Here is a 26,218-nt window from a genome sequence, read left to right as displayed (position 1 = left end):
CCCATCCCCCCTCCATGGCCTGGGGACCCCCCCCAGCCCCACACCACATCACTGGCCCCCCAACATGCCACTTGCCAGAGACCCCCCCCAGCCCCCCCTTGTGCCCAGGGGACCCCTGTCTGCCAAGGCTCCCCAGCGCTGGGGGGACATGTGGGGCCGGCCCCCCCCCGGCCTGCCCGTGTACCCAATAAAGTGCCACGTGTGAAGGATGTGAGTGTGACCCCGCGGGACCCCCGCGATCCCTCCCCACCTGGGGCAACCCACAGCGAGGAGACACACACACCCCCCCGCTCCCGTCCCACGGCCACGGGGATGGCCCCCTGTACCCCACCGCGGCTCTCTGGGCTCGGACCCCCGGCGCCACGTCTCCTGAGCTGGCACCCCCCAACCGTTCCACCCGACCCCGCGGTTCCCCGCCGCGCCGCCAGGGGGCACTCGCCCCGCCAGGCCCCGCCCCCGCCGGCCTCCCGGCAGCCACCGCGCGGCGCGTGCCCACGATGGCGGCGGCCGGGGGCTCCGCGCCGGGCCCCGCGCCGGGCCGCACCGTGCTGGTGCGGGGGCTGCCCGCCACCGCCACCGCTGCCGACCTCGAGGGTCTCTTCGGCCGCCTCGGGCCTCTCCGCCGCTGCTTCGTGGTCACCGAGAAGGGTCGGGGGGGTCGCTAGACGGGGCTTGGGGTAGCCGGAAGACGAGGCCTGGGGCGGGGGGAGGGCCTAGGCACCGGCGTCTGGTGGGGCTGAGGCCTGGGGCCGGGGCCTGGGGGAGCCTGGGCGGGGCCCGGGGTCTAGAGGGGCCTGGGTCTGTGGTCTGGGATGTCTGGTGTAGCCTGGGGCTCGGGGGGTGGGTGTGGGGGTGTGGGGCTGTGTGTCTGTGAATCATGGAGGAGGCCTGGGGCAGGGATGGGGATGGGGGCACCCGAAGCCATGGGCTGGGAGGATTTTGGGGAGGGACGGACTGGCACATGGTGGATGGGAATTATGGGGGGGCAGAGATGTGTGTACTGGAAGCAGACCCATTTGGGAGCAGGAATTTGGGGGGATCAGGATGGAGCAGAGGGCTGGAAGGGGGGATGTTGGGAGGTGGAGGTCAGGGCTGGAGTGCAGGATGAGGGGAGTAGTCAGGAGAACTAATTATTTGGAGTATTGGGGATTGGGACAGGAGATCGGGGGGCAGAGGCAGGTTGGGGGAGCCTGTGAGGTTTGGGAGAAGATGCAGGGGGGACTGGTGGGCATTTTGAGGGGCTGAGTTGGAGGGCGCAGGTTGTCAGGGGAGTCAGGAGGAGCCCTGCAGGGGTCAGCTGGAGACTGAGTGTGGCCCCAGGGATGGGAATGGCCTGACCGTGACAGCTGGGGAGGAGGCACGGGGGAGGGGGGGGGGGCTGCAGGGCCTCACTGCTTTCCCTGCTGCCCCCAGGCACCAAGACCTGTCGTGGCTTTGGCTACGTCACCTACTCCTTGGCTGAGGATGCCCAGCGAGCTCTGCAGGAGGCCACTGTCCTTGGTGCACGTCGGCTCAGCGTGACGCTGGCCCGGCAGAGGCTCAGGGAGGGGAGGAAGAAGCTACAGCAGAAGGAGGAAGCAGCAGTGGGTGAGCTGGGGGTCCTTTTCCCTGCCAGCACTCTCAAGGACTGGCAGCTGCCCTGGGTCCATCCCTGGGCTGTGCTGTCCGTGAGTCCCCACTCTTTACGCTGCAGAGGCCCCCAAAGCCACTGCCGCAGTCCCCCAAAGACTGAAGAAGCCCAGGGCTGCCTCCAGGAAAGCCCGGCTGATCATCCGCAACCTCAGCTTCAAGGTACAGGGGTCCAGCCCCACATCCTGCCCCCAGCTGGGGCTGGCATGACCCCAGGGGATGCAGGGAGGGATTGCCACATCCCTGACTGCCCCCACGGAGCATCCTGGCAGGTGCTGCTAGCTCCTGGCCCCCCCCCCCAGCCCCTTCCCTCACCTGGCTGGTCCCTCTGCAGTGCTCTGAGGACAACCTGAAGTCTCTCTTCTCACCCTTTGGCACAGTACTGGAGGTGAACATCCCCAGGAAGCCAGGTGAGCCCCTGCCGGGGACCATTTTTGGGGTGGTGCCCCCCCCTGTGTTTACAGGCTGGCCCTGGCCATGGAGGGGCAGCTGTCGGCAGGCACAGAGCAGCTCTCCTGGCTCTTGCAGATGGAAAGATGCGGGGATTCGCCTTTGTGCAGTTTGGGAACATGCTGGAAGCAGCCAAGGCACTCCGGGGGATGAACATGAAGGAGATCAAAGGTCTGGCTGTGTTTCTACCCCTTTTCCCCTGCTGCAGTGGGGCTCTCTGGGGTGAGACCCCCTTCCTTCTTTCCCCCTCCCTGGGGGGCTTCAGGAGACTCCCTGGGCAGCCTTGGTTTGCCAGGGGCAACACTGACAGCGTGCCCCCGCATCCCTTTGCTTCCCTAGGGCGGCCGGTGGCGGTAGACTGGGCTGTGGCCAAGGACAAGTACCAGGCGATGCAGGGCAGTCAGCCCAATGGTGAGGGTCCTGGCTCCCCTAGTGTGGCTCTGGGCCTGGCTGGGTGCCCCCCACCTGGCGGCCTGGGGAACTGTTGCCCCCACTGCTGGTCTTAGAGTGGGTCACTGGGGGTGACTGTCCCTTCTCATCCCTTTTTATCACACACCACAGAGAGCAAGGAGGAGGAACCTAGGGAGGGCAAAGAGCAGAGTGTGGGTGATGCTGAGAAGCAGGAGGAAGAACAAGAAGAGGAGGAAGAACAGGAGGAAGGGGAAGAAGAGGAGGAGGAGGAGGAAGAAGAAGAGAAGAAAGATAAAAAAATGGCTGGAAAGATTAAGATCAAGCCTTCCTTGTCCCAGGCACGAGGGTGGTGAGTGAGGGAAAAGATTCTCCTAGCGGGGAGGGGATGGGGGTGATCCTGGGGGTCTCAACCTTGCTGTGGGGTGCAGACTCCCTGCTGCAGGGCTCTGGGATGGAGCCCTGGGCTTGTCCCCCTGAGGGACCCCTGGACAGAGACCTGTCCCCCCAGCCCTGCTCAGGGCTATTGCGGGGCTAGGCCAGCTCTGCCCTGGCTGTAACAGGCCTGGGAAGGGGACAGCAGCCAAGGACAGCAGCGATGAGGAGGAGGATGATGATGATGATGATGAAGCAGGCAGCGAGGATGATAGCAAGCAGGAGGAAGACTCAGATGAGGAGGAGGATGAAGAAGAGGAGGAAGGTCTGTGCCACTCTGGGTGGATGAATCTGGCAGGGTGGGCTGCTGCAGGCGGGGCGATTGGGTTAGCAGCTGGGGGGCTTTCCTGGGGTCAGGGAGCTGCTGCAGTGCAGCCACAGGGCACCAACCACTGGATCTTCTGTAGTTCCAGGGAGAGCTGTGCCCAAGAAGCAGCAGGGTAGGGCACGGCAACTCTCATCGGACGTGAGCGAGGGCAAGACTGTCTTCATCAGGTGAGCACTGGGATGAGGGCTGGCATGGGCTCTTGGGGTGCAGAGTGGGGCGCCCCGCACTGTGCTGACGGATCTGGGCTGGGGGCATGCTGGGGAAGGGGGCTGCATGCCATGGCAGCCCCTGACAGTCCTCTGCAATGGCAGGAATCTCTCCTTCGATACGGAGGAGGAGGCGCTGGGGGAGATGCTGCAGCAGTTTGGGGACCTCAAATACGTCCGTATCGTACTGCACCCTGACACAGAGCACTCCAAAGGTAACAGGCAGCAGGAGGGGGGGCATTCTGCACGGGGGGACACAGGCACCCCTCCTGTCCTTGTCCCCTTGTTGAGCCCTTCTCCATCCCCAGGCTGTGCCTTTGCCCAGTTCCTGACACAAGAAGCTGCCCAGAAATGTCTGCAGGCTGCTCAGGAGGAGAGTGAGGTGAGCGGGGCAGCAAGGGAACCTCCCTGGGGGCTTGGGGATGGTAGCAGCCCTTCCACTGCAGGTTTGGGGGATGCCTGTGGCATTATCCCTCTCTCTCTGGGGTGATTCCAGCCCCTGGGATCCCTGCCTGGGTGGTGTGAGGTCCTAGCTGCCCCCCACACCCCCAGCTGTGCCCCTTTGCAGGGCGGGGGACTGCGGCTGGATGGGCGGCTGCTCCGCATTGACCTGGCTGTGAGCCGTGAGGAAGCCCAGAAACTCCGTGGGCAAAAGGTGAAGAAGCCAACGGGCACCCGAAACCTCTACCTGGCCCGCGAAGGCTGTGAGTACTGGCCCTGGGGGTGTCCTGGGCACTGCCTGCCTTTCTCACTGCCCACCCCCTTGCCAACATCCCCCTTCTTGCACCCCCTGCAGTGATCCGGGCTGGGACAAAGGCTGCAGAGGGTGTGAGTGATGCTGACATGGCCAAGCGAGCACGGGTGAGCCTTGAGCAGACCCCAGGGGTTGTGACAGCTTGGGAACAGCGTCTCAGGTGTTCCAGGGGGGTACAGGCCTCACTCACAGCCTTGTTTCTCCCAGTTCGAGGAGCTCAAGTACCAGAAACTGCGGGACCAGAACATCTTCGTGTCCCGCACGCGGCTCTGTGTCCACAACCTGCCCAAGGCTGTGGACAGCACCCGACTCCGGCGCCTGCTGCTGCAGGTGGTTGGCAGGGGCAAGGCTGTGCACATCAAGGAGGTGCGTGTCCCTCGGCCCTGCCCTGCTCCGGTGTCCCCTTGTGCTCTGTGTCCCCTCTGGCATGGGTTTGGGGGTGCAGAGAAGGTGGGAGTGCACCCCTTGTTCCCTCTGGGGTGGGTTTTGGGGTAGCTGGGGGTGCAGAGCAAGTGGATGTCCCCCCATGTCCTCTTCGGGGAGGGTTTGGGGGTGACTAAAGGTGCAGAGGCAGTGTTGTTTCCCCCCCCCCCCCCCCCCCGCTGTGTCCCCCTGTATTCTGTGTCCTGTTTGGGGGTGGCTGAGGGTGCAGAGCAAGTGGGTGCCCCTGGTCATGTTCCCTCCAGGGAGGGTTTGGGGGTGCAGAGGAGGTAGGTGTCCCAGGGTGCAGTGGACCTGCAGGTCCTGGTGGTGGCTGGAGGTCCTTGGTGTGGGTTGGCAAGGCGATGCTGTGCCCCCCCTCAGTGCCGGGTGATGCGGGAGCTGCGGGGCAAGGGGCAGTCCCTGGGCTACGCCTTCGTGGAATTTGGGGAGCACGAGCAGGCACTGGCCGCCCTGCGGAGCATCAACAACAACCCCCGCCTCTTCGGGCCCCAAAAGGTGGGTGCATCCCTTGGGGCAGGGGGGAGGTTTGTGGGGGCTGGCCACCCCTGGGATGGTGGAGGAGGTCTACCATGTCCTCCTCTTTCCAAGTCCCCCTTGTCTCCCATGACCTCGTGTGGGATTCACTCATGACCCTGTTGTGTGGGATCCCCACAGCCCCCCTCAAAACCCTACACCTTATGGCCCCCCCGCAAAGCCTATTTCCTTTCACCACCCCCTGCACCCTTACCCCTCGTAATGCCCCCCTCCCCAGCACCGGGGTGTCCCCATCCCCTCCCTCTGCCCTACAGGGCCCCATGGGGTCTGCCCCCATCCCCTCGCAGGTTTCTCCCCCCCCCCCCCCATCCATCACCCTATAGCCCCATGGGGTCTCCCCCACTTCCCTCCCACCCTGTGGGGCTCTTCCCATCACCCCACTTGCCCCCTGGGGCCACAAGCAGGGCAATTCCGGGGTCTTGGGGGTGCTCCTGGTCTTATTGGGGGGGCTGCCTCCTGCCATCACCGTGGCCTGCCCCCACCCCTTGCTCCACCCACAGCGGCCCATTGTGGAGTTCTCGCTGGAGGATCGTCGGAAGCTGAAGCTGAAGGAGCAGCGAGCCCAGCGCAGCCTGGTAGGTGTGTCCCCCCACCTTGCCACCCACTTGGAGGGTCTCTGCTCCCCGGGGCTGCTCCTGGCACTGACCTGCTGTTCCCCCACAGCTCAAGCTGAAAGCAAAGCCAGTGGAGAAGGAACAGGCTGCTGCCAGGGTAGCTGAGCCAGCGGGACCCCCTAAAAAGCAACAGGGAAGGAAAAAATCCCTCTCCAAAGGAGCCAAGGGTTCCTGCGGATCCCTGGTGGGGGGACAGGAGGCTGTACCCTGGTCCGGCTTCCGCACAGAGGCGCAGGTGGAGCGGGTGGAGCTGCCAGATGGCACCACAAGGAAGAAGGTGCTGGCGCTGCCCTCACACCGCGGGCCCAAAATCAGGTACGGGCAGAGCAGGGGGGACACCCCCTTGTCCCCCAGCCTTGGTGCTCCTCTTGGTGTCTCTTGGCTTCTCCCTTCCCTCCCTGGGGGGCCATGGCTTTGGGTGCTGGTGGGCAGCTCCTTGGGTACTGCGTGGCACCCATGGGTGTACCTAGTGCCCACGGGCACCCTTCTGCTCTGCCCCACGCAGGAAGCGTGACAAGGGGAAGGTGAAACCCCTCCCCACAAAGCAGCCCAAGGCCAAAGTCCAGCGGCAGAAGAAGCGCAGGGAGGCCCCTACCCAGGTAGGGATGGGGGGTTTGCGTGCCCCGCCCCCCCCCCAGCTAGTCTGGGGTCAGATCCTTCTAATCAGGGGGTGCAACAGGGAGTGGTGGGGTCGCTTCTCCCACATTACTGCACCCCCTAGGCCCCCCTGTTTCTCTTGCATACCACCCAGCAGTGCTCAGGGACTTTGGCTTTGCCCAGCTCGGCACTGTGGGGTGGGGGTGTCCAGGGACCCCCATCCTCCCCTCTGGCCTCTGCCTGCAGGCAAAGCAGCGGCGGCGGGAGGGTGGGGGCTCCGAGGCCCGGTTCAGCGAGCTGGTGGAGCGATACAAGAGGAAGATCCTGGGCAGTGATGCCCCCACACCCAAGAGGAGCAAGTGGTTTGAGAGCTGAGACCCCTGGCACCCTGGCCTGACATGGGTGCTGCTCTGTGGTTGGGTGGGTGTGTGTGTCATTGGTGTCACATCCCATCGTGGGGTCAGGGTGCTGTCCCATTGGGAAACCTGCTGGGGTGAAAGGACCAAGCCCTTGTCCCCTCCCTGGGTTTTGGAGGTGCCCCCATTGTCATCCCCCTGGGTTTTTGGGGGTGCCCCCATCCCTCCCCCTCCTCTCCCAGGGGGGTTCATGTGGTTTGGGACCCTCTGGGGCAGGGCTGGAGGGAGGGGCCGTTGTTCCCCTCCCAGCACCCCCTACCTTGTCAGCGACAGGGTGTTGTAAAAATCTATAAATATATTTTAATAAAGAGCTTTTTGGAGGAAGAATCCTCTTCTCACCTACAGCTCCTGGGGGTCCCCCCAAGCCCCCCAGCCCTGGGCCAGGCTGGGGTGGTCACAGCCGCCTCGACCTGATCGCCCAGAGTATGGTGGGGCTGCAGCCCCATGGCCTGCGGGGGCAGGAGGGAGGGTCTGGGGGTGCTCCCAGACAGGGTGCTCTGGTCCTTGGTGGGGGGGGAGCAGTAATTGGGGTGCCTGTGGGGTGAGGGGAAGTGGAGCCCCATTATTTAAGACTGGCCCAGTGGGGTTGGGGGGGTCCGTGGGTCAGCCCCCCAGCGGGTGCCCGTGCGGCTCAGCACATGGCTCGGCGGGGGGGGGGGGCAGGTGGGGTCCTGGCTGAGTCAGCGGCCGCCGCAGCTGTGCTGGGGCTCGAGGCCAAGCCGGCCTCACCTGGCCAGTGGCCTCCAGCCTCTCCCGCAGCGTGAGCGACGTGCGTCTGGGCCACCGGGGCCTGCCGCTGCCCCACAGCCACCCCCACGCTGGGCAGCCCGCAGAGCTGGGGGGTCCCTGCCATGGGGCTGGGAGGGGACAGTGCTGGGGTCTCTGGACCAGAAAAATCTTCCTCTGGTCCTGTTGGGGAGGGTGAGAGGGGTCTGGGCTGGGGGGCACAGCACCAGGAACAAGGTATGGGGACAAGGAGACAAGGGACTGGGACCAGGGATAGGGATGAGGGGGAAAATCCAGAGACCAAGGATGGGGACCAGGCACGAAGGACAGGGACAAGGGATGACGGGTAGCAGACCAGGGATTTGGGGCAGGGCCAGGTGTAGCCCTGCACGGGGGACAGTGAGACGGCTCTGTGCTGTCCCCCTCCTTGTGCCATCCTTGTCCCCTCCCTGGCCCCGGCCCCACTTTCCCAGGGCTGGGGGCCGGGAGGATCCAACCATTGGCACCCCACACCCCATGGCTGCTCTGCCAGGCCCAGGGAGCCGGGGGCTCTGAGTCTACCTCCCCGCCATGTGTCCCCGGGTGTCCCCCCCGGGTCCCCGGAGGTGTCAGGGTCACACCAGGCCGGGGAGGCCAAGCCGGGAAGCCACCGACCAGCTCATAAACCACTGCCGAGCCGCCAGGGCCTGAGTCAGCTGGCACCGTGTCCTCACACGCTCCCATGTCCCCGGGGTCCTTTGTCCCCAGCTACTGGGCTAGGGGACACCCCCTGCCCTCCTTTGGGGGTCCCTGGTCCAGCCTGTGGCATCTGGGGGAGACACCCCATCCCCTGTGCTCTGTGGCTGAAGCTGTGGTGAAGCCACCAGGTCCTGGGGGGTCGGGGTGGATGTGCTCGCCTGGTGGGTTGTCTTGGGGCTTCGATTCATCCCTCCCTGCCCTGCCACATCCCGGGGGACATGTTTTGACACCACCCCCCCCCCCCCCAACACCCTGAACCCTGGCTCCCTGGGGACCCCAGTGGTGGTGACACCAGCACCCAGCCTGGCACCCAGCCCGGGCCCAGTGCCAAGTGGAGTCAATAGAGACATGGGACGGCACTGCTGGAAAACTTGCTTTATTTTAAATAAATGTGGGAGAAATAAATACAAATACTGAATAATTAATAATAATAGCAATAATAATAATGTCAATAATAGCAACAAAATTAATAACAATAATAAAATTATTAATAGTATTAATATCATAGAAAAGGAGGAAGTCATGCGACTGGAGTTCTCTCTGGTGCTGGTTGTGCCAGACTGGCCGTGCCCGTGCATGGGGACAGCTGTGGCCCTGGGCTGAGGGCTCAGCCCAGCGTGCCTCTGCCCGGGCGGGAGGTCCCCATGGTGTCCCTAGCAGGCGGGGAGGCTGTCGAGGCGGGCGGCGATGCCGTCCAGGCAGATGCGGAGCCGTGCCAGGGCCAGCCCGGCAGCGGTGTGGGGTGCCTCGGCCAACAGGTCGGGCAGACCTGGGGGTGCCGGGGGGGCGCGGGGCAGGGGGCAGCCCAGGTGGGCAGCCAGGGCGGCCAGGAGGCTGCGGAGGTTCTCCATGTCGTTGGCGATCTGGGCCAGCGGCAGGCCGCCTGCTGCCAGGCCACCCAGCAGGCGCTGGAAGAGCTGGAGGCGGTGGTCCATGGCCCCCAGCCCCTCGGGAGCCCCCTCCCCGGGGATGGCCTCCAGCCCGCTGATCTTCAGGCTCAGGGGAAAGAGCTGGGGGGGCAGCAGGGGGAGTTAGAGCTCGGGCGGGGGTCTGCCTGCTGTGGGCAACCCTTCCTGGGGAGCCCCACCTGGGGCACAGAGCCCCCCCCATCCCACCCAGCCATGGGGTCACTGGGGACCCCCCAGCGGGGGCACAGAACCCCACCATCCTACCTAGCCATGAGTGAACCTCCCTGGGGACCCCCCATCAATCTGGGGCACAGAGCCCCCCACCCAGCCATGGGTCCTTGTGGGTCCCTGACCCTTGGGCCCCAGAGCACCCCCATCCCTGGGCATCCCTTGGGGCACAGACACCCTCCCAGCTGTGGGCATCCCTCCCTAGGGACCCTCCCCATGGTGTTCCCCCCTCGCCCGGGGACCACCCTGGAGCACAGGACCCCCCACCTCACACCCCAGCCCCCTTCCCTGGGTGACTCCAGACATGGGAGGGTCTCATGAGGGGGTGCCCCTCCCCCGAGCCCCCCGCCCCCCCTTCGGGCCAGGCCTCGCCTGCAGCTGCTGGATGCGGGCGCTGAGGGTGCGGGTGAGGTTCCTGGTGTCCGCCCGGACCTTCTCCAGCCGGACGGGATGGCCACTGGCCAGCGGCAGCCACAGCCACAGGACACCCCAGAGGGACATGCCAGGCCACCGCATCCTGCCAGGCTCTGCACCGGGTGGCATGAAGGGGGTCAGGTGCTCCTGCACCACAAAAATGTGTCCCCACTGTTCAACAGGGGACATGTGGGGTGCTCTGACCCCTCACTGGGGACACATGCCATCCGCATCCCTCATCCCAGGGGACAAAGAGAACGTCCTCCCGTGGTGGGTTGTCATAGGGAGGGGACACCCTGGTAAGATGGGGGTCCCCAAGCCATGTGTGCTCCTGCAGCCAGCACCCCCCAGGAGGTGGGAGCAGGTGGAGGTGTGTGATGACATGCCCAGGGACACGGGGGAAGTGGTGCCTATGGCACGTGGACAGCCACATCCCCGCTGTGTGCCAGGCCCTGGGACAATTGGAGCAAGGTGCCCGTCACCGTGCCACCGTGTCCCCCTCAGCATGTGCCAGCACAGCTGTGCCCCGCCACCTTTCCAGAGCTGCCCTTTTGCAAGCGCCACCTCAGCCACCCATGACTGTGACCGTGCAGGTCTGTCACTGGAGTCTTGGTGACAAAGGACGCTGCTCTGAGGCGGGGTGGGGCTTGGAGGGCCAGGAGTGGGTGCTGGCCCCCCAGTGCTGTGTCCACTCCCCAGGGACCCCTGTTCTTAGTGGGCAGGATGAGGCCAAGTGAGGAGCACAGGCAGTGGATGGACTCTGGGGTGGCACGTGTCCCTGTCACCCGGTGCTTGGGGATGGGGACAGGACAGGGACACAGGGATGGGGGGTGGACACGGGGGCAGGGGGGAGCGGGCTCCCACCCCAGTACTCACCGGAGACTCGCACTCACTTGCTGAGCCTGGAATGAGAGAGCCAGTAACAGGGGGATATAGGGACCTCTGCCAGGACCCCCGTGTCACCACCCTGCCGGTTTGGGCAGGAGGGGCCCGCAGGGCTGGGGGGGGGGACGGGGATGGGGGGACGGACGGCAGCCCCCTGGGGAATGCGGGATGCTCGGGCATCCCCCCGTGCTGGGGGACACGGCTGGCAGTTTCCCTGCTGGCCAGGGCGGGGGCGGAGTTGGCAATGGTCCCTGGGGACAGGGACAGCCTGTCCCCGAGGTGCTGTGCCGGGCATCGAGCAGGTGAAGCCGGCTCAGCACCCTGCCCACCTGTCCCGGGCTAAGGGGGCACCCAGAGCCCCTCGGGGGGGTCTGTAGCAGTCGGCCAGGCCTAGAACAGTGTCGCTGCACATCCCCTGGGGTGACGGGGGGACACTTGGGGTTCCCCCCACCCTGCAGCCCCAGGGCTGGGAGGTCCCTCGGGGTGGGGCAGCCCTGGTTCCCTGTGGCAGCAGCCTGGGGAGCTGAGGGGGTGTCCCGGAGCCGGGGTGTCCCGGGGCAGGGGTGTCCTGGGGGGGATAACCCAGGAGAAGGGGGAGTCCCATGGTAAGGGTGTCATGGGGGCAGCGGGGTCCCCAGGACAGGATTTCCCTTGGGGAGGAGGGGTCCCAGGAGAAGGGAGGTTCCATGGCAGGGGGGTCCCACGAGAAAGGCGGGTCCCATCGTGGGAGTGTTACTGAGGAAGGAGGGGTCCCAGGACAGGGTGTCCCAAGAGAAGGTGGGTCGCATGGCGGGGGGAGCCCCATGGCGGGGGGGTGTCCCGCTTACCTGGGCCGTCCGGTGGGTCCGGTCTGGTCGCGACGATGGCTCCATGCCCCGCGGCCCCCCCTATATAGCGAGCGGAGCGGGGCCGTTGCACAACGGCGCTGCCCGCCCCCGCCCCCGCCCGACGGTGGCCCCGCTGCCCGTCCCGCTGTCCCGCTGTGCATCCCGCTGCCCATCCCGCTGTCCGTCCCGCTGTCCCGCTGTCCATCCCGCTGTCCGTCCCGCTGCCCGGCCACAGCCCCCCGCGGCGACTCGGGGGTGCACCGGCCAGGGGCGGGGGGCGAGGGGGCAGAAGGAGAACGGGGGTCCGGGGATGCACCGAGCACGGGGGGATCCCAAGGACACACGGAGCACCGGGGGCCAGGAGATGCGCTGAGCACGGGCGTCCCGGGGCATGGGGAGCACAGATGGGGTCCCAGGGATGCACCGTGCAGTGGGGATCCCAGCGCACACATGGGGAGGGGGGTCCGCAGAGGCACCGAGCACGGGGGTGACCCGGGGCACGGCGGGTCCCGAGGGGACAAGCTGCAGCTGCAGGGAGCACGGCCCCGGGGCCAGCACCCAAGAGCCAGGAGAACCCCAAGAGCCTGGGGGACCCACACACCAACACCCCAGTGCCAAGGGACCCTGCCCCACAGTGTGACCCACGGTCTACCGTCCAGCCCCACTGCACAGTGTGCCCCACAGCCTGCCCCATGGCCGGGCAGGAGTCCCCTGCGTGCCTACGTGCCCAGGTGAGCAGCAGCCCCGTCCGTGTGCAGCATGACACATCCACATGCACCAGCGCCGTGCACACATGCACACATGCCGCCCACACATGCACACGTGCCTGCCAGGCTGGGCGCTCCCCAGGGAGCAGGGGGTGCCCCCCCAACTCCATATCCCACCTGGACTTACCCCCTTTTCAACCCAATCTGCCCTAGATTGGGGCATGCATGCTGGGGCAAAAGAGGCTGGGGACCCCCTTCCATCCAGGCTGGGGTGCACTAAGCACCCAGATCCAGCATCTTGCTAGCTGGGCTGGGCGCAGCTGGGTGTGCAGGGCTTTGTGGGGTGCACCCCCCCTCCCTGCCCCACTGTAGGGCTGCCCGGGCACGGGCTGCAGGCAAAGACACGCACAGCTGCATGCACACCTGGGCAGTGTGCTGGGCAGGTGTGCGTGCAGCCCTGCACACACATGCACACACATGGCTACATGTGTGACCTGGCTGAGGAGGGTGTTGAACCCACACTAGGCACACGCATCCTGGTGGTCCCACTGGGGAAGTGGGAGCTCAGAGTGTCCCTCGAGGAGATGGCACTGGCAGAGCAGGTGAGCACCGTGCACCCAGGGCAGCGCACCCCCCCTAAGCATGCACACACACACGCTGAGCACAGGCACATGGGTGCACACATATCTGGATGCCTGCACACATCTGGGTACCACACAGACACCCAGGGCATCTGCACGCGCACACCTGGCACATGCACACTTGGGCAGAGATGCACACTTGGGTACACAGAGATCTGCCCCTAGCCACAGGTGGGCACACGTGCGCACACATCTGAGGACACAGAGACCTGGCCATGTGCACATCTGGGCACACACATACTGGGCACACACACATCTGGGCACATGCACATCTGGGCACATGCAGCTCTGCCCCTGTGCACACTTGGGCACACTCACACGTCTGGGCACATACAGACCTGGCCGCGTGCACACCTGGGCACACACATCTGGGCATGCACATCTGTGCACATGCACACATCTAGGTGTACGCACACATGTGGATCCACACGTACTCAGGCAAGCACTCACCTGGCACATGCACCCCGGGGACCTCGGGCACTGGCAAACACCAGCACACCCAGAGTGGCCTGGTGTCCCCAGGGAGGGTGTCCCCAGAGCTGGCAGAGGAGCTGTGGGGTCCAGCAGTGGGTCAGGGGCCAGGGCTTGAGGTCCTCAGCATCCCTCTGCACCCAGCACAGAGCCACTCACCCCTCCCTGGGCTAGGAGTGTCCACGGGTCTTTGTCCCTAAGGACCTGCTGCAGCTCGAGGAGGGTGACAGGGCCACAGGGACCTGAGTAGACAGTCCTCTTCCTGTGGCAGGCAGCTGTGCCCCACAGCACCTCTGCTCGCTCAGGGGCTGCTGACAGGTCCTCAGGCTCTGGCCACAGCCACAACCTCCCTGTACCTTGGTGGCCTGTCCCCTGCGGCCACATCAGGGATGGAGGTGGTGACAAACAGTCCAGGATTGTCACTCCTGAGCCCGGCTGTCGCCATGATGTGGACAGGCTGGGTGCAGGGGCCAGGCACCCCAGGACAGGGTGCACAGCACCCCGCCACTGCCATCCTGCCCCTGGGCTGGGGGGGGTCCCATTCACCATCACTCCAGACCAGATGCCACCATGGGACATCGTGTGCCCTATGACACCAGGGATGCAAATGGGACCCTGCAGGTGGGTGAGGGCAGGGGGTCCCCCTCCACTGCTGTAGCCTGGCCGGGGCTGTGCCAGCTCATGGCAGCTGCAGTGGGTCCAATCCTGCTCCACAGCCTCAAAAATGCCTGTGGGGCCACACTGGTTGGAGCCATTGGCACCAGGAAGGGACAGTCCCCGAGGTGTGCCTGCCATGTGCCCTAGCCCAGCACCGAGCCCACCGGCCAGACTTGCTCGTGCTCTTGCTGGTGACTCAGGGCCTGACACACGCCGCGCCAGCACTGCCCGGGCAGCACACAGCACGAGAATCCCAGTGCTGCCAAGCCCTGGCCTTTGCTCACTCCACAGCCAAGGGGACACTGAGGCACAGCAGGGATGTGCCTGAGGCCACGCAGCTGCACCGTGGGGGGCAGCCCCAGCTTGGCGCCGGCACAGGGGTGGGGGTCAGGGCACACCAGCAGAGCCAGCCCTGTGGGGAGCTCCGGGCCCTGGCAGCACAAAGCAGTGGGGTCCCTGGTTGTCCCAACCTGGTCCCTGGGGACAGGGCACTGCGGGTGTGGGGTGGCACGGGGACAGACTGCAGGCAGGACACACTGGTGGGTGCCCTGGCTGCAAGGCCTGGGGTGGGGATGGGGATGGGATGGAAAGAGGGATGGGAACAGGAGTGGGGTGGAGGTGGGGATGGGATGGGAGCAAGGAGAGGGATAATGTGGTGATGGGGAGGAGGATGGGAATGGGACAAGGATGGGGATGGGGTGCAGGTGGGGATGGGAACAAGGACAGGGATAGCATAGAGATGGGATGGGAATGGGGATGAGGATGGGACAGGGCAGGGGCTGGGCTGGGGTCTGGGAGGGGACAGGGATGGGGAATGGGATGGGGAACGGGTAGCGATGGGCTGGGGCTGGGACAGGGACAGAGATGGGCCCCCACTATCAGTGAGAACCCTGGGCAGCCCCTGCAGCCTGTCTGAGCTCCGCAGGGGCACAGGCTGCTGCCCCCCACACCCCTGAGCCTCCATATCCCCATCCCTTGAGGCCGCTGTGTCCACATGCTCTGGGCTCCCCTCAGCAAGAGGGGGACCCCAGAGCCTGGTCCCCTCCAGGGCCAGGACCAGAGCCGGATTCATCCCAGGGACTCTCAGGGCCCCTGGGGAGTGTGCCAGGCGCCGGCAAACCCCACCCCTTGGGATGCTCCTGGGTGCTCCCACTGTGTGTCCCCTCCCCGCCCTGTTATTTTTGGTGCAGAGAAGCCCCAGCTGATTCATGGCTTTTATGAGACGGCTGGAGCTGGCGGGATTGCTGCCCGTGGAGCCCGGCGGTCCCGGGGGAGCCCATGGCCAGCCCGGATTAGCTCCCACGTTCCTGTGGTCAGGACTGATGGGCTCACCCTGCCTGACACTGGCCCTATTGCGGGGTCCCCGGCAGGCAGGGGGACACCGGGACAAGGTGCTGTTCCCTGTTGCAAAGCCAGGGATGGTGACAAGGGACAGAGCCCACCCAGGGGGGCTTCAAGCCCAGGCCAAGGGGTCATGGGAGTGCCCTAAGGGTGTCTCTGCACCCTGGGTGGGTGCTGGGTGCAGTGGACTGGAGGCTGGCCGGTGTCACCAGGTGTCCCCAGGGATGCTGGAGCCCCCAGACCCACAGGATCCCATCCCTGGATCCACACACAGGGTCAGGTGTGGGACACAGCCAGGGTGGCACAGGGGGGCTTTACTGGGGGGTGAGGAGCATGCCCATGGCATCAGGTGCTGGCAGGTGAGGCAGCCAGGACCCGGTCTGGGGACACAGCCGTGAGCAGAGGACAGCCAATGTCCCCATCACATGTCCCTGCCACCCTTCCTGGCAAGCTGGATGGGCACGAGTGTCCAAGGAGCACAGTACATGCTGCAGCACCCCAATGCACCACAGCACCCCAATGCGCTGCAGCACCCCAACACACCACAGCACCCCAATGTATTGCAGCAACTGCAGAGTGTGTGGCCCCGTGCATGTCCTCAGCCCCCCCAGGGTGCCCAGCCAGGGGTCAGGGTGCCCAGCCAGGTGCCACAGAAGCTCCCCAGGTCCCTGTGGTGTGGCTGTCACCGTGCTGGCCGGGAAGGTGCCGGTGGCTGGAGCATGAGCTGCTCCAGTGGGCCGGACTCCGCAAACATTGACACAGCCCTTCCAGGAAAGGGCGGTGGTGTCACTGGCTGCCCGGCAGCTGCTGGCAGGGCCCCAGGTGGCTGCCCTGGGGACGCTGATGCCAAACGGGGTCCCCTGCAGCGAGCACGGCTGCCTGGTCACTGTCACCATGCCCTGTCCTGCCCCGCAGTCAGCATCGCTCACGTCCCCAGTCCCTGTCCTGCAGCCAGCCATTGCTCACGTCCTCAGGCTCTGTCCCTGAGCCCTGTCCCCCTGCAGTCAGCATTGCTTATGTCCCCGATCCCTGTCCCCAGTCCCTGTCCCCCTGCAGCAAGCATCGCTCCTGTCTCCAAGCCCTGAGCCAAGCCCTGTTCCCTCACAGCCAGTGTCACTCATGTCCCCAAGCCCTGTCCCCTCACAGCCAGCATCACTCATGACCCCAGTCCCTGTCCCCTGCAGCCAGCATTGCTCCCACTCATGTCCCCAAGCCCTGTCCCTCCACAGCCATCATCACTCACATCCCCAAACCCCGTTCGCTCAAAGCCAGCATTGCTCATGTCCCCCATGCCTGTCACCTTGCAGCCAGCATTGACTGTGTCACTGATCCCTGTCCCCCTTACAGCCAGCATTGCTCATGTCCCCAAGCCCTGTCCCAAATCCCTGTCCCTCTCACAGCCAGCTCCTGCCCATCCCCAGTCCCTGTCCCCCACAGTTAGCATCGCTCCCACTCATGTCCCCAAGCCCTGTCCCCCCCCACTGCCATCATTGCTCATGTCCTCAGACTCTGTCCCCCTGCAGCCAGCATCGTTCGTGTCCCCAATCCCTGTCCCTCCCAGGCAGCACTGCCCCCACCCACATCCCCAGTCCCACCAGATCCCCTGCCAGGCCACCTCTCCCAGTCCTTGGGTGCCACAGTGGGGGGCAGGGGCCACCGGGAGGGGCCATGTCCTTGCCCCCCTGCCCCCAAAACCTTTGCTCTGCTTGGGGAGGTCCCAGCCCAGAGCTGGGCTTTGCCGCAGGGGACATGTCCCTTGTGTCACCAGCCTGGCCCAGCATCGTGAATGCATGTGCATATGTGTGTGTGTGCATGCATGGGGGGTATGTGTGCACACATGTGTGTGTGCACGTGTACGTGTGCACGTGTGTGTGCATGCGTGCACATGTTCGTGCATACGTGCAAGCGCCACATGAAACCATAATGAGTGGGTTGCAGGCAGGCCCATGCTGGTAACCAGGGATGCAATGGGCACGCAGACTGGGAGCACCGGGAACTTGCTGTGCCCTGCTGGGTTCCAGGCACCTTCCCCTGCCTGCTGCCAGGAGCTCTGCCAGATGCCGGGCATGCTGTGCTGCCGGCTGGATCCCGGCAATGAATATTGCAATTACAGGGTGTCACTTGGGCAATTCTGGTCCCCGGGCAGGGGACAGGGCGATCGATCCCAGTGACATCTCCGCATTAACCACGAAGCAATGATCTCTGTGCAGTGCCTCCATCCAGTAATTTGGTAATTAAGCTGTCATTAGCTGTGCAGCAGGGCCTGAAGGTCACGGCTGATGCTGCTGTGGGACGGGGAGAGTCCAGCTCTGCTGGGGACATGAATGTTAGTGGCAGACAAGGGGACAAGGGATACGGTGGTGCTGCACAGCCCCTTGGGATGTGCTGTAGTGGGTTGTGCACCCAGGGGTGTGTGCACCCTGTGCGCGCACACACGCGTGCACGGGAAGCCCTGGCACACCAAAATGCCACGGGAGGTGGCCATGCCCAGCCTGGCCATGGCTCAGCACACGGTGGCTGCCGTCCCTCCCTGGTGGCAGTGAGTCCCTGGGCCCCCCAGCCTGCCACCACCATGGGGTGCTGGTGTCCCCTCTGGAAAGGGGCAGGAGGAAGACACACACCCCTCCCCCCACACTGGTCTGGTTGTTCCCATCCAGACAGCTGTCACCCCATGCAGCCACTGTGCCTGAGTGACAGGGTGTCCCAAGGGTGCAGTGACCTCCCCCAAGTCTGTCTCACCCCCCGGCTGCCCTGCTGCAGCACCAGGTCTTACCCCAGGACCCCTTTCCCCAGCCGAGTCCCCACACCAGGGGGGAAATGGCTGCTTGCCCACGTGGAGCAGGGTCCACATCCCCAGGCAGCCCCAGTGCCACCGCTCCCTCCCCCAGCAGTGCTGGGGGGGTCTGGCTGTATCAGGGAGTGGGGTAGCTTTGTGCACTCTCCCGCATTTCTGCACCTGCCCCATGCCCGCTGTCCCCTCCGTCCCTGGGCTGTCCCCATGTCTGGGGGGTGTTGGGGCTCCCCCAGCCCCTCGGACCCTCCCAGTGCCCCCACACTTACCTGGTCTGTGACTCCCTGCAGGCCTTCCCGCCGACTTGATCCCTCGCAGATACTTTTTGGGGTAAGGGCTTCCTGACTGCTGGTGGGAGGAACAGCAAGCCCAGACCGCAAAAAGATCCGAGAGAGACAGGGATGCCCGCAGTGGTGGCTGTGATGGCAGGAGGTGACAAGGAGGGACACAACAGGGATGCAGGGTCTGGGATGCCCGATGCTGCGCAGAGCCCTCAGGGATGGGTCCTGCAGTGGGACATGGCCCCCACACCCCGAGGTCCCTGCCAGCCCCAGGCTGACCCCTGTGCTGGGGATGACAGCCGCTGGTGTCACCCGTGTGCCCAGCACAGGGCACACTGCCACCCCTCCACAGGCATAGGGACACCCCACGTGTGTACCACTGCACTGCAGGCATCCACGGGAGATGGGGGGGGCCCTTACTGCGGGCCCCTACAGCACCCCAGCCCCCTGCTGGGGCTCCTGGTGCTCCCTGGTCCCTCAGGGTCCCTTGTGCCAGGAGCCAGGATCCTCAAATGACGTTGGTACCACCGGAGCTGGGCAGACCGAGGGGACACGGCCGTGACCGAGTCAGGACGTGGCACATACTGATGGGGATACACTCGACCAATCCCGGTGTGGCTGTGGCACAGAAAAGAGGAGCAGCCCGGCTGAACACCAGGCAGGAGCAACCCCTGCCTGCGGGCAGGGAAGTGCAGCATCCCATCAGCTGCAGGCAGGGAAGCGCAGGATCCCATCAGTTGCAGGCAGGGAGGGAAGTGCAGGATCATGTTGGCTGCAGGCAGGGAAGCGCAGGGTCATGTCTTGGATGGGGTTTTGCTGGTGGAAGATGCTTGCTGGCTGCTGCAAGCCCAGCACAAGCTGTGATCTGTGGCGACCCGCACCACTGCTGCCTATTGGCAGTGAGCAGGCTCCCCAGATCCCTGCCATTGCTCCATGAGTCACATCGGGCATCACCAACGCCAATGGCAAAGCCCAGCTCCTTTTCCTCAGCTGCCAGAAAACCCAGCCAGGCCCAGGAGGCACCACAGCAGCCAGCAAGAGTAGCCGGTGCCCGGCATTACCACAGGCTGCCGGGTTCAACCATCCTCCAGTTCCGTAAGGAAGCTGCTGACAGATGATCCCATCCTTGGTGGCACCGGCTGCTTGGCGGTGGGGCGAGGGCTGCCTGAATTCTTGTGTCTCCGAGCCATATCCCCAGCACTGGCGGCAGGATGAGGCCATGGATCCGTGGCTGGATGGTGTCGGTCCTCAGCTCAGCTCTTGGGAGAGACATCAGAGGTTTTCAGGGTACAGGGTCTCCCTGAGGGCCTTTTGGTGGGGGACACCTGGTGCTGCCACCCATGGCATGGGGCTGCGGCAGAGCAATCCCTGGGGACAGCCAGGGAAAATGGCTCCCAGAGCCGCAGCAAAGCAGCCCAGCTCCTCATCAGCTGTCACGCTGAACCTGAGCTAAGATGACACCATCCTTTGCCTGCAGCACACCTGTCCCTTCTCCATTGCAGTTATCTCCATCCCCTGGCCCTGCTTCCACCCTGCTGCTGCATCTCCATCCCACCACCATCTCCACCTCAGCATCATCTCCATCCCACCATCATCTCCATCCCACTATCGGCTCCATCCCTGCACCATCTCCATCCCAGCACCACCTCCACCCGCAGCCCCGACAAGCAGGGTGTCAGGGAAGATGCTTCACAGAGAAGGTGATGCTTTGCAGGCTGCATCGCCCGATCCCTGCATCTCCCTGCACGGTGGGGCCGGGGCGGGTGATGCTCTGGTGTGCAGCTGAGCCGTGGCATCGCCTGATTCCTGATTTATTTGCAAGCTGCACAGTTCCAGATCGGAGGAGGCTGGGGGGTTGTTGCCAGGCTCCGCTGGCCTTGCCAGCCGTCCCAGTCATGCAGTGGGAGGTGGAGAGACCACCACTCCCCGGTCACAGTTTCCACCCCGGTTTGGGGGGCTGGACGGGCTGGAGGGGGTCACTTTCTGTGGCAGTGCCAAGCCGTGCCCGGCACTACACCTGCTCCAGGGCCTTGCTGAGCTGTGCTGAGAGAGCAAGGGGATGGCCCAAGCTCACCTACACCCTTGGGCGCCCTGGGGCTTGGGGGGGGGGACACAGGACAGTGGCCTTGCTGAGCACCAGCAGCCACATGGGGATGCAGCTGCAGTGCACCCAGCAGCTCCAGGGAGCAGGGGCTGGATCCTGCTGCCACCCACCCAAGTCAAGCACCCTGGTCCCACTGGCCCCCAGGACCCCTGTCCTCCCCAACAGACCCCTGGAGCTGGGGACCCAGCCTAGGGGCCAGCAGGCACCCGGGGGTGGGTGTGAGCGGGCGAGGGCGCGGGCGAGGCAGCGTGCCTGTGCCGGTGTCGCACAGACCTTTCTAGATCGCCGCAAGGCTCTGAGGCTGGTTTTGGGGCCCGTTGGCTCCTCTGACACCACCGGCGTGCAGAGGGGACTGCCACCCTACTGCCACCCCCCCTGTGTCCCCACCACAGTGCTGGATGGAGCCCGGCATGGGAATCCCCGTAGCTTGGCCAGCCAGCGTGCCCCCCAGAGGCGGCGCAGAGCTGGGGGACCCCTGTGCCCTCCGAGATGGGGGAGACTTGGGGGGGGCACCGCATGCAGTGGGGTGCAGGGATGTGTGGGACAGAGGTGCAGGCAGGTGGGGGGGGCTGTGGGATAGGGAGGGGCACCCCGGGAGCATTTCAGGGGGGTCCCCACGCAGAATGGAGGGGGGGGGCATGGGTGACCCTATTAATGGGGTGTGCGGGAGAATGGGTGGGGATCCGGGGTGCTGCAGGGGGGGGTGCACGGGTGGCCCCGCTGAGCAGTGCATGGGAGGGCAAGTGGGGGGGGTGATACTCGGGGATCCTGGGGCACAGCGGGGAGGGGGTCAAGGGTGGCCCAGGTGTGCACGGCATGGGGTGGGGGGGCCGGGGCACAGCGGGGTGCGGTTCACGGGGTCATAGGGTGCTGCAGAGGGGGTTCCTGGGGATGCGGGTCCTGGGGTGCTGCGGAGGGGGTCCTGGGGTCCTAGGGTTCTGCAGAGTGTGCGTGGGGGGGGGTCAGGGTGCTGCAGAGAGGGGGGTGGCAGGGTCCCGGGGGTTCCAGGGTGCTGCAGCGGAGGGGCCTGGGGACTCGGGATGCTAGGGATGGGTGGCCGGGGACCCCGGCATGCATTGCATGGGGTCTCGGCGCGCTGTGTGTGCGGGGTGACCCGGGGGGGCGCGGGGTTCCCGGGACCCCTGTGGTGCCGTGGCGGGGGGTCTGAGCGCCCCCCCGTGTCTACTGCATGGGGCCCGCGGGGCAGGGGGGTCCCGAGGGGCCTGGCCGGGAGTGGTGCGGTGCTCCCTGGGCACGGGGCGGGGGGGGGGGCAGGGGGGCATCCCCGGGAGCTTCGGGGGTGTGGGGAGGGGGGAGCCCCGGGGGCGGGGCGGGGGGGGGCAGGAGGATCCCGGACCCACCCCCGACCCCGAGGTCCTACCTGCCGGTGCCGCCGCGGTGCGCGGGGGGGGCCGGGGGGCGGGGGGGCCCCGGTGCGCGGCGGCGCGAGCCCCGGCGGCGGCGATTGACCCGCATTGACGTCACTGCGTCATCAGGGTTCCCCTGGAAACACGCGCGAACTAAAAATAGCCGCGGCGGCGAGGAGGGGGGGGGGGTGGGGGGGGCGGGCCGGGGGGGTGGGGAGCGGCCCCCCCCGCCCCCGCCGTCTGCCGCTATTCTGGGGACAAAGGGCTAAATATAGCCACGCACCGCCCCCGCCCCGGGGACACCGCCCCGGAGGACAGCCCCCCCAAGGGGGGACACCGCTCCGGGGGACACGGCCCCAGGGGACCGGCACCCACGAGGGACAGCCACCCCCAGGGGGAACACCGCTCCGGGGGACCCCGCCCCGGTGGACAGCCACCCCAGCTGGTGACACTGCCCCGGAGGATACCGCCCCCGCGCCCCCCGGCTCCGGACCGCCCCGTCTTGTCACCTGTCTCGAGGACACCGGGACACGGGGACACTGGGGCATGGGGACACGGGGGCATGGGGACACGGGGATACTGGGACATCGGGACACCAGGGCGCGGGGACATGGGAACACCGGGACACGGGGGACCGGGGCTGGCCCCGGAGCGGCCCTGCCCCCGGAGCGGCCCCGCCCCGCGGCGGCCGGGGACCCTCGGGAGGGCGGACGGGGACGGGGACAGGGACCCCTCCATGTCACACGTACCCCTCCGCACCTAGACATGGTGTCACACACAGCCACCCCGGCCACGTGGCAAACCCACCCGTGCAATGCAGCCTCATGCTGTTAATTAACCACTTTGCCAATTAGCGGTGACAACTAATTACCGCACTTCAGTCAGCCCAGAGCCGAGCCCCCTCATGCCCCCCGGTACCCACGGCCACCGTGGTGGGGAGCGGCCACCCCGCTGCACTGGAGCCCACGCAGCACAAGCACCCTGCCAGCACCCCAGGGACAGGGGACACAGGTGGGTGCGCGCTGGTGACAGGGATGGGTGGCACATGGGGTGCTGTGGGGCAAGCCCACGTCTCGCTTGCTCCTTGCTGGTTGTTGCATGCCGCCCGTGCTCAGTGGGTGCTGGGTGGGTGCTGAGCATGGTCAGGGGTCCCCACCCCAGCAGGAGCAATGCCCCAGCCTGTCTCAGTGTGCCACCACGCAGCCCTACACGTGCTCTGGACACGGCCAGCTTTGCTGGGAGAGGCTGCAGCAGGGACCCCCACCCCAGGCTTCTTGATCGCCACCCCCCGCACCCCCCCACCCCCCAGCTTTGTTGGCTATAAATGCGCTGAACAACCTAATTAAACTGGCAACTAATTGCAGGGCCGTGCATGGCAGGACCGTGGCGGTTGTCACCGGGTGTCACTCGCTCGGTGGACGCATGGTGATGCACCAGCATGGGGGAGGCGGGGACAGACCCGAGCTCCCCAGGCTGTGCTGGGGTGCCCCTGCACCCCAAAATCCACAGGACAAGGGAAGCTGGTGGGTGCATGGGGGACACGGGGCCGGTGCTGGCAGTAAATGAGCTGTCATTAACGAGACGTGTTAATTACCTGCCTGCACTTGGCCTGAGACGAGCTGCCGCGAAGTTGCAAGTTTGAATCAATTTTTTTCTATTCTAGTTCAATTCCAGTTTAATCCCCTCTCCACTCGCTCCCTGGGCTCCGGTCTGGGGCCGGGATGGTGGCACTGCAAGACAGGGACCAGACCCTCTGCGGGACATTGTCCCCTGGGCATGGTGGTACTGGGATGGGCAGGTACTGGGGCGGGTTTGTGCTGGGACGGGACTGTACTGGGATGAGATTGTACTGGGCTGGTGCTGTACCGGGACGGGACTGTACTGGGATGAGACTGTACTGGGCTGGTGCTGTACCGGGGCGGGACTGTACTGGGATGGGAATGTATTGGAATGGCACTGTGCTGGGACGGGGCCGTGCTGGGATGGAGCCGTGCCGTGCCGGGGCCAGGGCGGTACTGGGACGGGTCCTCGCTGGGACGGGGCCGTGCTGGGATGGCGCCGTGCCGTGCCGGGGCATGGGCTGAGCTGGCTGGGGCTGTGCCGGGGGGTCCGTACCGGACGGGCTGTACCGGCGGGCCGAGGCCGGTACCGGCAGGTGGTGCCGTTTCTCTCTCCCGTCCCGACGCTCAGGCTGCCGGAGACCGGCCCTCTGCACCGCCCAGCACCGCCCAGTACCGCGCAGCACCGCCCAGTGTAGCCCAGTACCGCTCAGTACAGCCCAGCACCACCCAGTGCGTCCTAGTCCCGTCCAGCACAGTCCCAAGCCAGCGCCAGGGTCCCCAGAACCAGCACCCCCCACCCCTCTGAGCTCCCAGTTCACTCTGGCGCCTACTGGGCTGCAACGGGGGGCTCTTCTGTTCCTGTGCCAGAGCCACGGGGACAGGACGGCAGCTGTCTGTCCCCTCCGTCCCTGCTGCCAGCGGAGCGCGGGGGTCCCCGGTGCTTCGGGGCAGGGGCTGAGTCACTCCTGCCCTGATGCCATGGAGGATGTCGGGCTGGGGATGGGGGGGTGACAGGAGGAGCCCCAGGAGCCCCCCGGGGATGGGGACACAGGCAGTGACGGCACAGGGATCACCAGAGGGAACGATCCCTGTGCCATGAGGGGACTGGGATCCCCTGGCTGGGGACATGTGGTCCCCTGCCATGGAGGGCTCTGGTGTCCCCAAGGACACCATGGGATGCTCCCTTCTTACCTGGGAGCTCGGGGTGGGGAGGTACCCAAGGGGCGGGTCCTGGTCCCTTGGCCATGCCATGATAGGGGGGGGGCCCAGCACCTTCTGTTTGAGAGGCACACCCCCCACCCCCCGTGTGACAGGAAGGGGTCATGAACACTGCCACCTCCTGTGACACCCATAGTGTCACCCGTGGTGGCCGCAGCCCCACTCATGACCAGAGTGTTAATTAGCAGCAGAGGCGATGAGCCCAGTCTCATGTCTGGCTCCAATGATGGTTTCAAGGACAAGCGCCAGAGAGGAAACAGGGAAGAGCCAGGAAAAGTCACTGGACAGGCGGCTGTGCCGGGCTACCGGGGGCTGCTGCCTGCCAGCACCCAGGGGTCCCCACTGAGCCCTGCCTGCCTGCCGGGGACCAGGCAGGGGTCTCCCCATGGGGACAAGGATACTGAGCGGGGTCCCTTTGTGGTCCTGGGGCCACCCAGGGATGGAAGCTCGGGGTGACCCCAGGGTCACCACCTCCACAGGGTACCCTCCAGGTACCTCCTAAAGACCCCATGTGGTGTTCCAGAGACCTCCCCACCCCGAGACACCTTCCAGGGACATCCAAGTGCCTTCCATAGACCTCCAGGGACACCAATGGGATGACCTCAGAGACCCTCAAGGACCCCCAATAGACCCTTAGGACTCCAGTTACACCTCAAAGACCTCCAAGGACCCTCAAAGACCCTCAGAACCCTCCCTAGGTATAGCCAGAGACCTCTAGTGACCACCAAAGATCCCCAAGACCCCCCAGAGATAGCCATAGAACTCCAGGGACCCTCAAAGACCTTGCTGGGGCAGGTAGAGCTAGTCAGGCTGGGGACAGGACACAGGACAGGGACGTTCCATCCCTGCAGCTGCAGAAGGGACAGCTTATGGGGACAGAGGACATTTTGGGGGGGTCCTAGCCCAGGGTGGCCCAGATCAGGATGGAGGAGCTGGGTTGGGCTGAGAGCAGTAGGGGACAGTCAGGGCTGGGACTGGGCTGTCCCCAGGGACTCCAGCCCAGGGGTGGGCTGCAAAATGCAGTGATACAGCTGGGGGGGGAGCAGCCACCCATGTCCCAGCAACCCCCCCCTCCCGCTCCACAGCCATGTCAGCAGCACCCCCACCAGCTCTTCCTTTAATTATGATCATTTGCTGGTGTTAATTATTGAAACTTGCCACACAGTGCACTCCACTGTAATTGTGTTCAAATTAAATTAGTGCAGCCCTATAATTAGCTCCCCAGGAGCAAGGTGGCCAGCGGGGATGGGGTCTCTGCCAGCAGGTCTCACCAACACCCCGCCCTGCTTCCTCCATCACAGTCATCAATCAATAGTGCCGTGGTGCCAGGGACAGTGGCACCGCCATGCAGCTGCCCATGGGGTGGCATTCACAGGTGTCCCCATGGACACATGGCAGTGAGAAGACCGGGGACCAAGCTCAGCATCACCCCGGGATTGGGATGCCTGTGGGCTTGGGGTGGAGAGGGCACAGGCACAGCACCCATCATGGGAGCCAGTGGCACCCCACCATGCACCAGGGTGCAGGTGGCAGTGGG

At 65.5% G+C, this 26,218-nt stretch overlaps 2 protein-coding genes across 5 annotated transcripts; one reads left to right on the top strand and one right to left on the bottom strand.

The window, feature by feature from the left end:
• Positions 1 to 463: 463 nt before the first annotated feature.
• RBM28 (RNA binding motif protein 28) lies at positions 464 to 7,142 on the top strand. The gene is made up of 19 exons (XM_055809030.1): positions 464 to 648; positions 1,414 to 1,587; positions 1,694 to 1,791; positions 1,964 to 2,039; positions 2,158 to 2,250; positions 2,419 to 2,490; positions 2,641 to 2,839; positions 3,051 to 3,187; positions 3,336 to 3,417; positions 3,562 to 3,671; positions 3,765 to 3,838; positions 4,025 to 4,160; positions 4,253 to 4,317; positions 4,418 to 4,576; positions 5,015 to 5,149; positions 5,689 to 5,763; positions 5,852 to 6,117; positions 6,308 to 6,401; positions 6,646 to 7,142. The coding sequence occupies exons 1-19, from the start codon at positions 498 to 500 to the stop codon at positions 6,772 to 6,774; spliced, it is 2,325 nt and encodes a 774-aa protein (XP_055665005.1). The 5' UTR covers positions 464 to 497; the 3' UTR covers positions 6,775 to 7,142.
• Positions 7,143 to 7,730: 588 nt separating this feature from the next.
• LEP (leptin) lies at positions 7,731 to 12,501 on the bottom strand. 4 transcript variants are annotated; one of them, XM_055807070.1, is made up of 4 exons: positions 11,542 to 12,501; positions 10,706 to 10,731; positions 9,788 to 9,976; positions 7,731 to 9,289 (listed from the first exon to the last, which is right to left on the bottom strand). In XM_055807070.1, exons 1-4 carry the CDS (start codon positions 12,416 to 12,418, stop codon positions 8,933 to 8,935), a joined length of 1,449 nt encoding a protein of 482 aa, XP_055663045.1. In that variant the 5' UTR covers positions 12,419 to 12,501; the 3' UTR covers positions 7,731 to 8,932. The 4 variants fall into 4 exon arrangements, with proteins under 4 accessions (XP_055663045.1, XP_055663046.1, XP_055663047.1 ...); XM_055807072.1 differs by having other exon boundaries at positions 7,735 to 9,289; positions 9,788 to 9,942; positions 11,542 to 11,591; XM_055807071.1 differs by lacking the exon at positions 11,542 to 12,501 and having other exon boundaries at positions 7,734 to 9,289; positions 10,706 to 11,535.
• Between the last annotated feature and the right edge of the window lie 13,717 nt (positions 12,502 to 26,218).

This window comes from Falco peregrinus, chromosome 6, assembly GCF_023634155.1.
Source record: "Falco peregrinus isolate bFalPer1 chromosome 6, bFalPer1.pri, whole genome shotgun sequence".
Taxonomy (NCBI): Eukaryota; Metazoa; Chordata; class Aves; order Falconiformes; family Falconidae; genus Falco; species Falco peregrinus.
This window is presented reverse-complemented; position numbering and strand designations above follow the sequence as displayed.

What these genes read in the sequence shown, in the direction of transcription:
- RBM28 (XM_055809030.1), top strand. Translation starts at nt 498, where the DNA reads ATGGCGGCGGCCGGGGGCTCCGCGCCGGGCCCCGCGCCGGGCCGCACC. An exon ending in TTGTCCCAGGCACGAGGGTG is followed by an intron (nt 2,840 to 3,050) that starts GTGAGTGAGGGA and finishes TGGCTGTAACAG; the next exon opens with GCCTGGGAAGGGGACAGCAG. An exon ending in TGACACAGAGCACTCCAAAG is followed by an intron (nt 3,672 to 3,764) that starts GTAACAGGCAGC and finishes CTCCATCCCCAG; the next exon opens with GCTGTGCCTTTGCCCAGTTC.
- LEP (XM_055807070.1), bottom strand. Translation starts at nt 12,418, where the DNA reads ATGGAGTTGGGGGGGCACCCCCTGCTCCCTGGGGAGCGCCCAGCCTGG. An exon ending in GGACCCACCGGACGGCCCAG is followed by an intron (nt 10,732 to 11,541) that starts GTAAGCGGGACA and finishes CTCTCATTCCAG; the next exon opens with GCTCAGCAAGTGAGTGCGAG. An exon ending in CAAGTGAGTGCGAGTCTCCG is followed by an intron (nt 9,977 to 10,705) that starts GTGAGTACTGGG and finishes TTTGTGGTGCAG; the next exon opens with GAGCACCTGACCCCCTTCAT.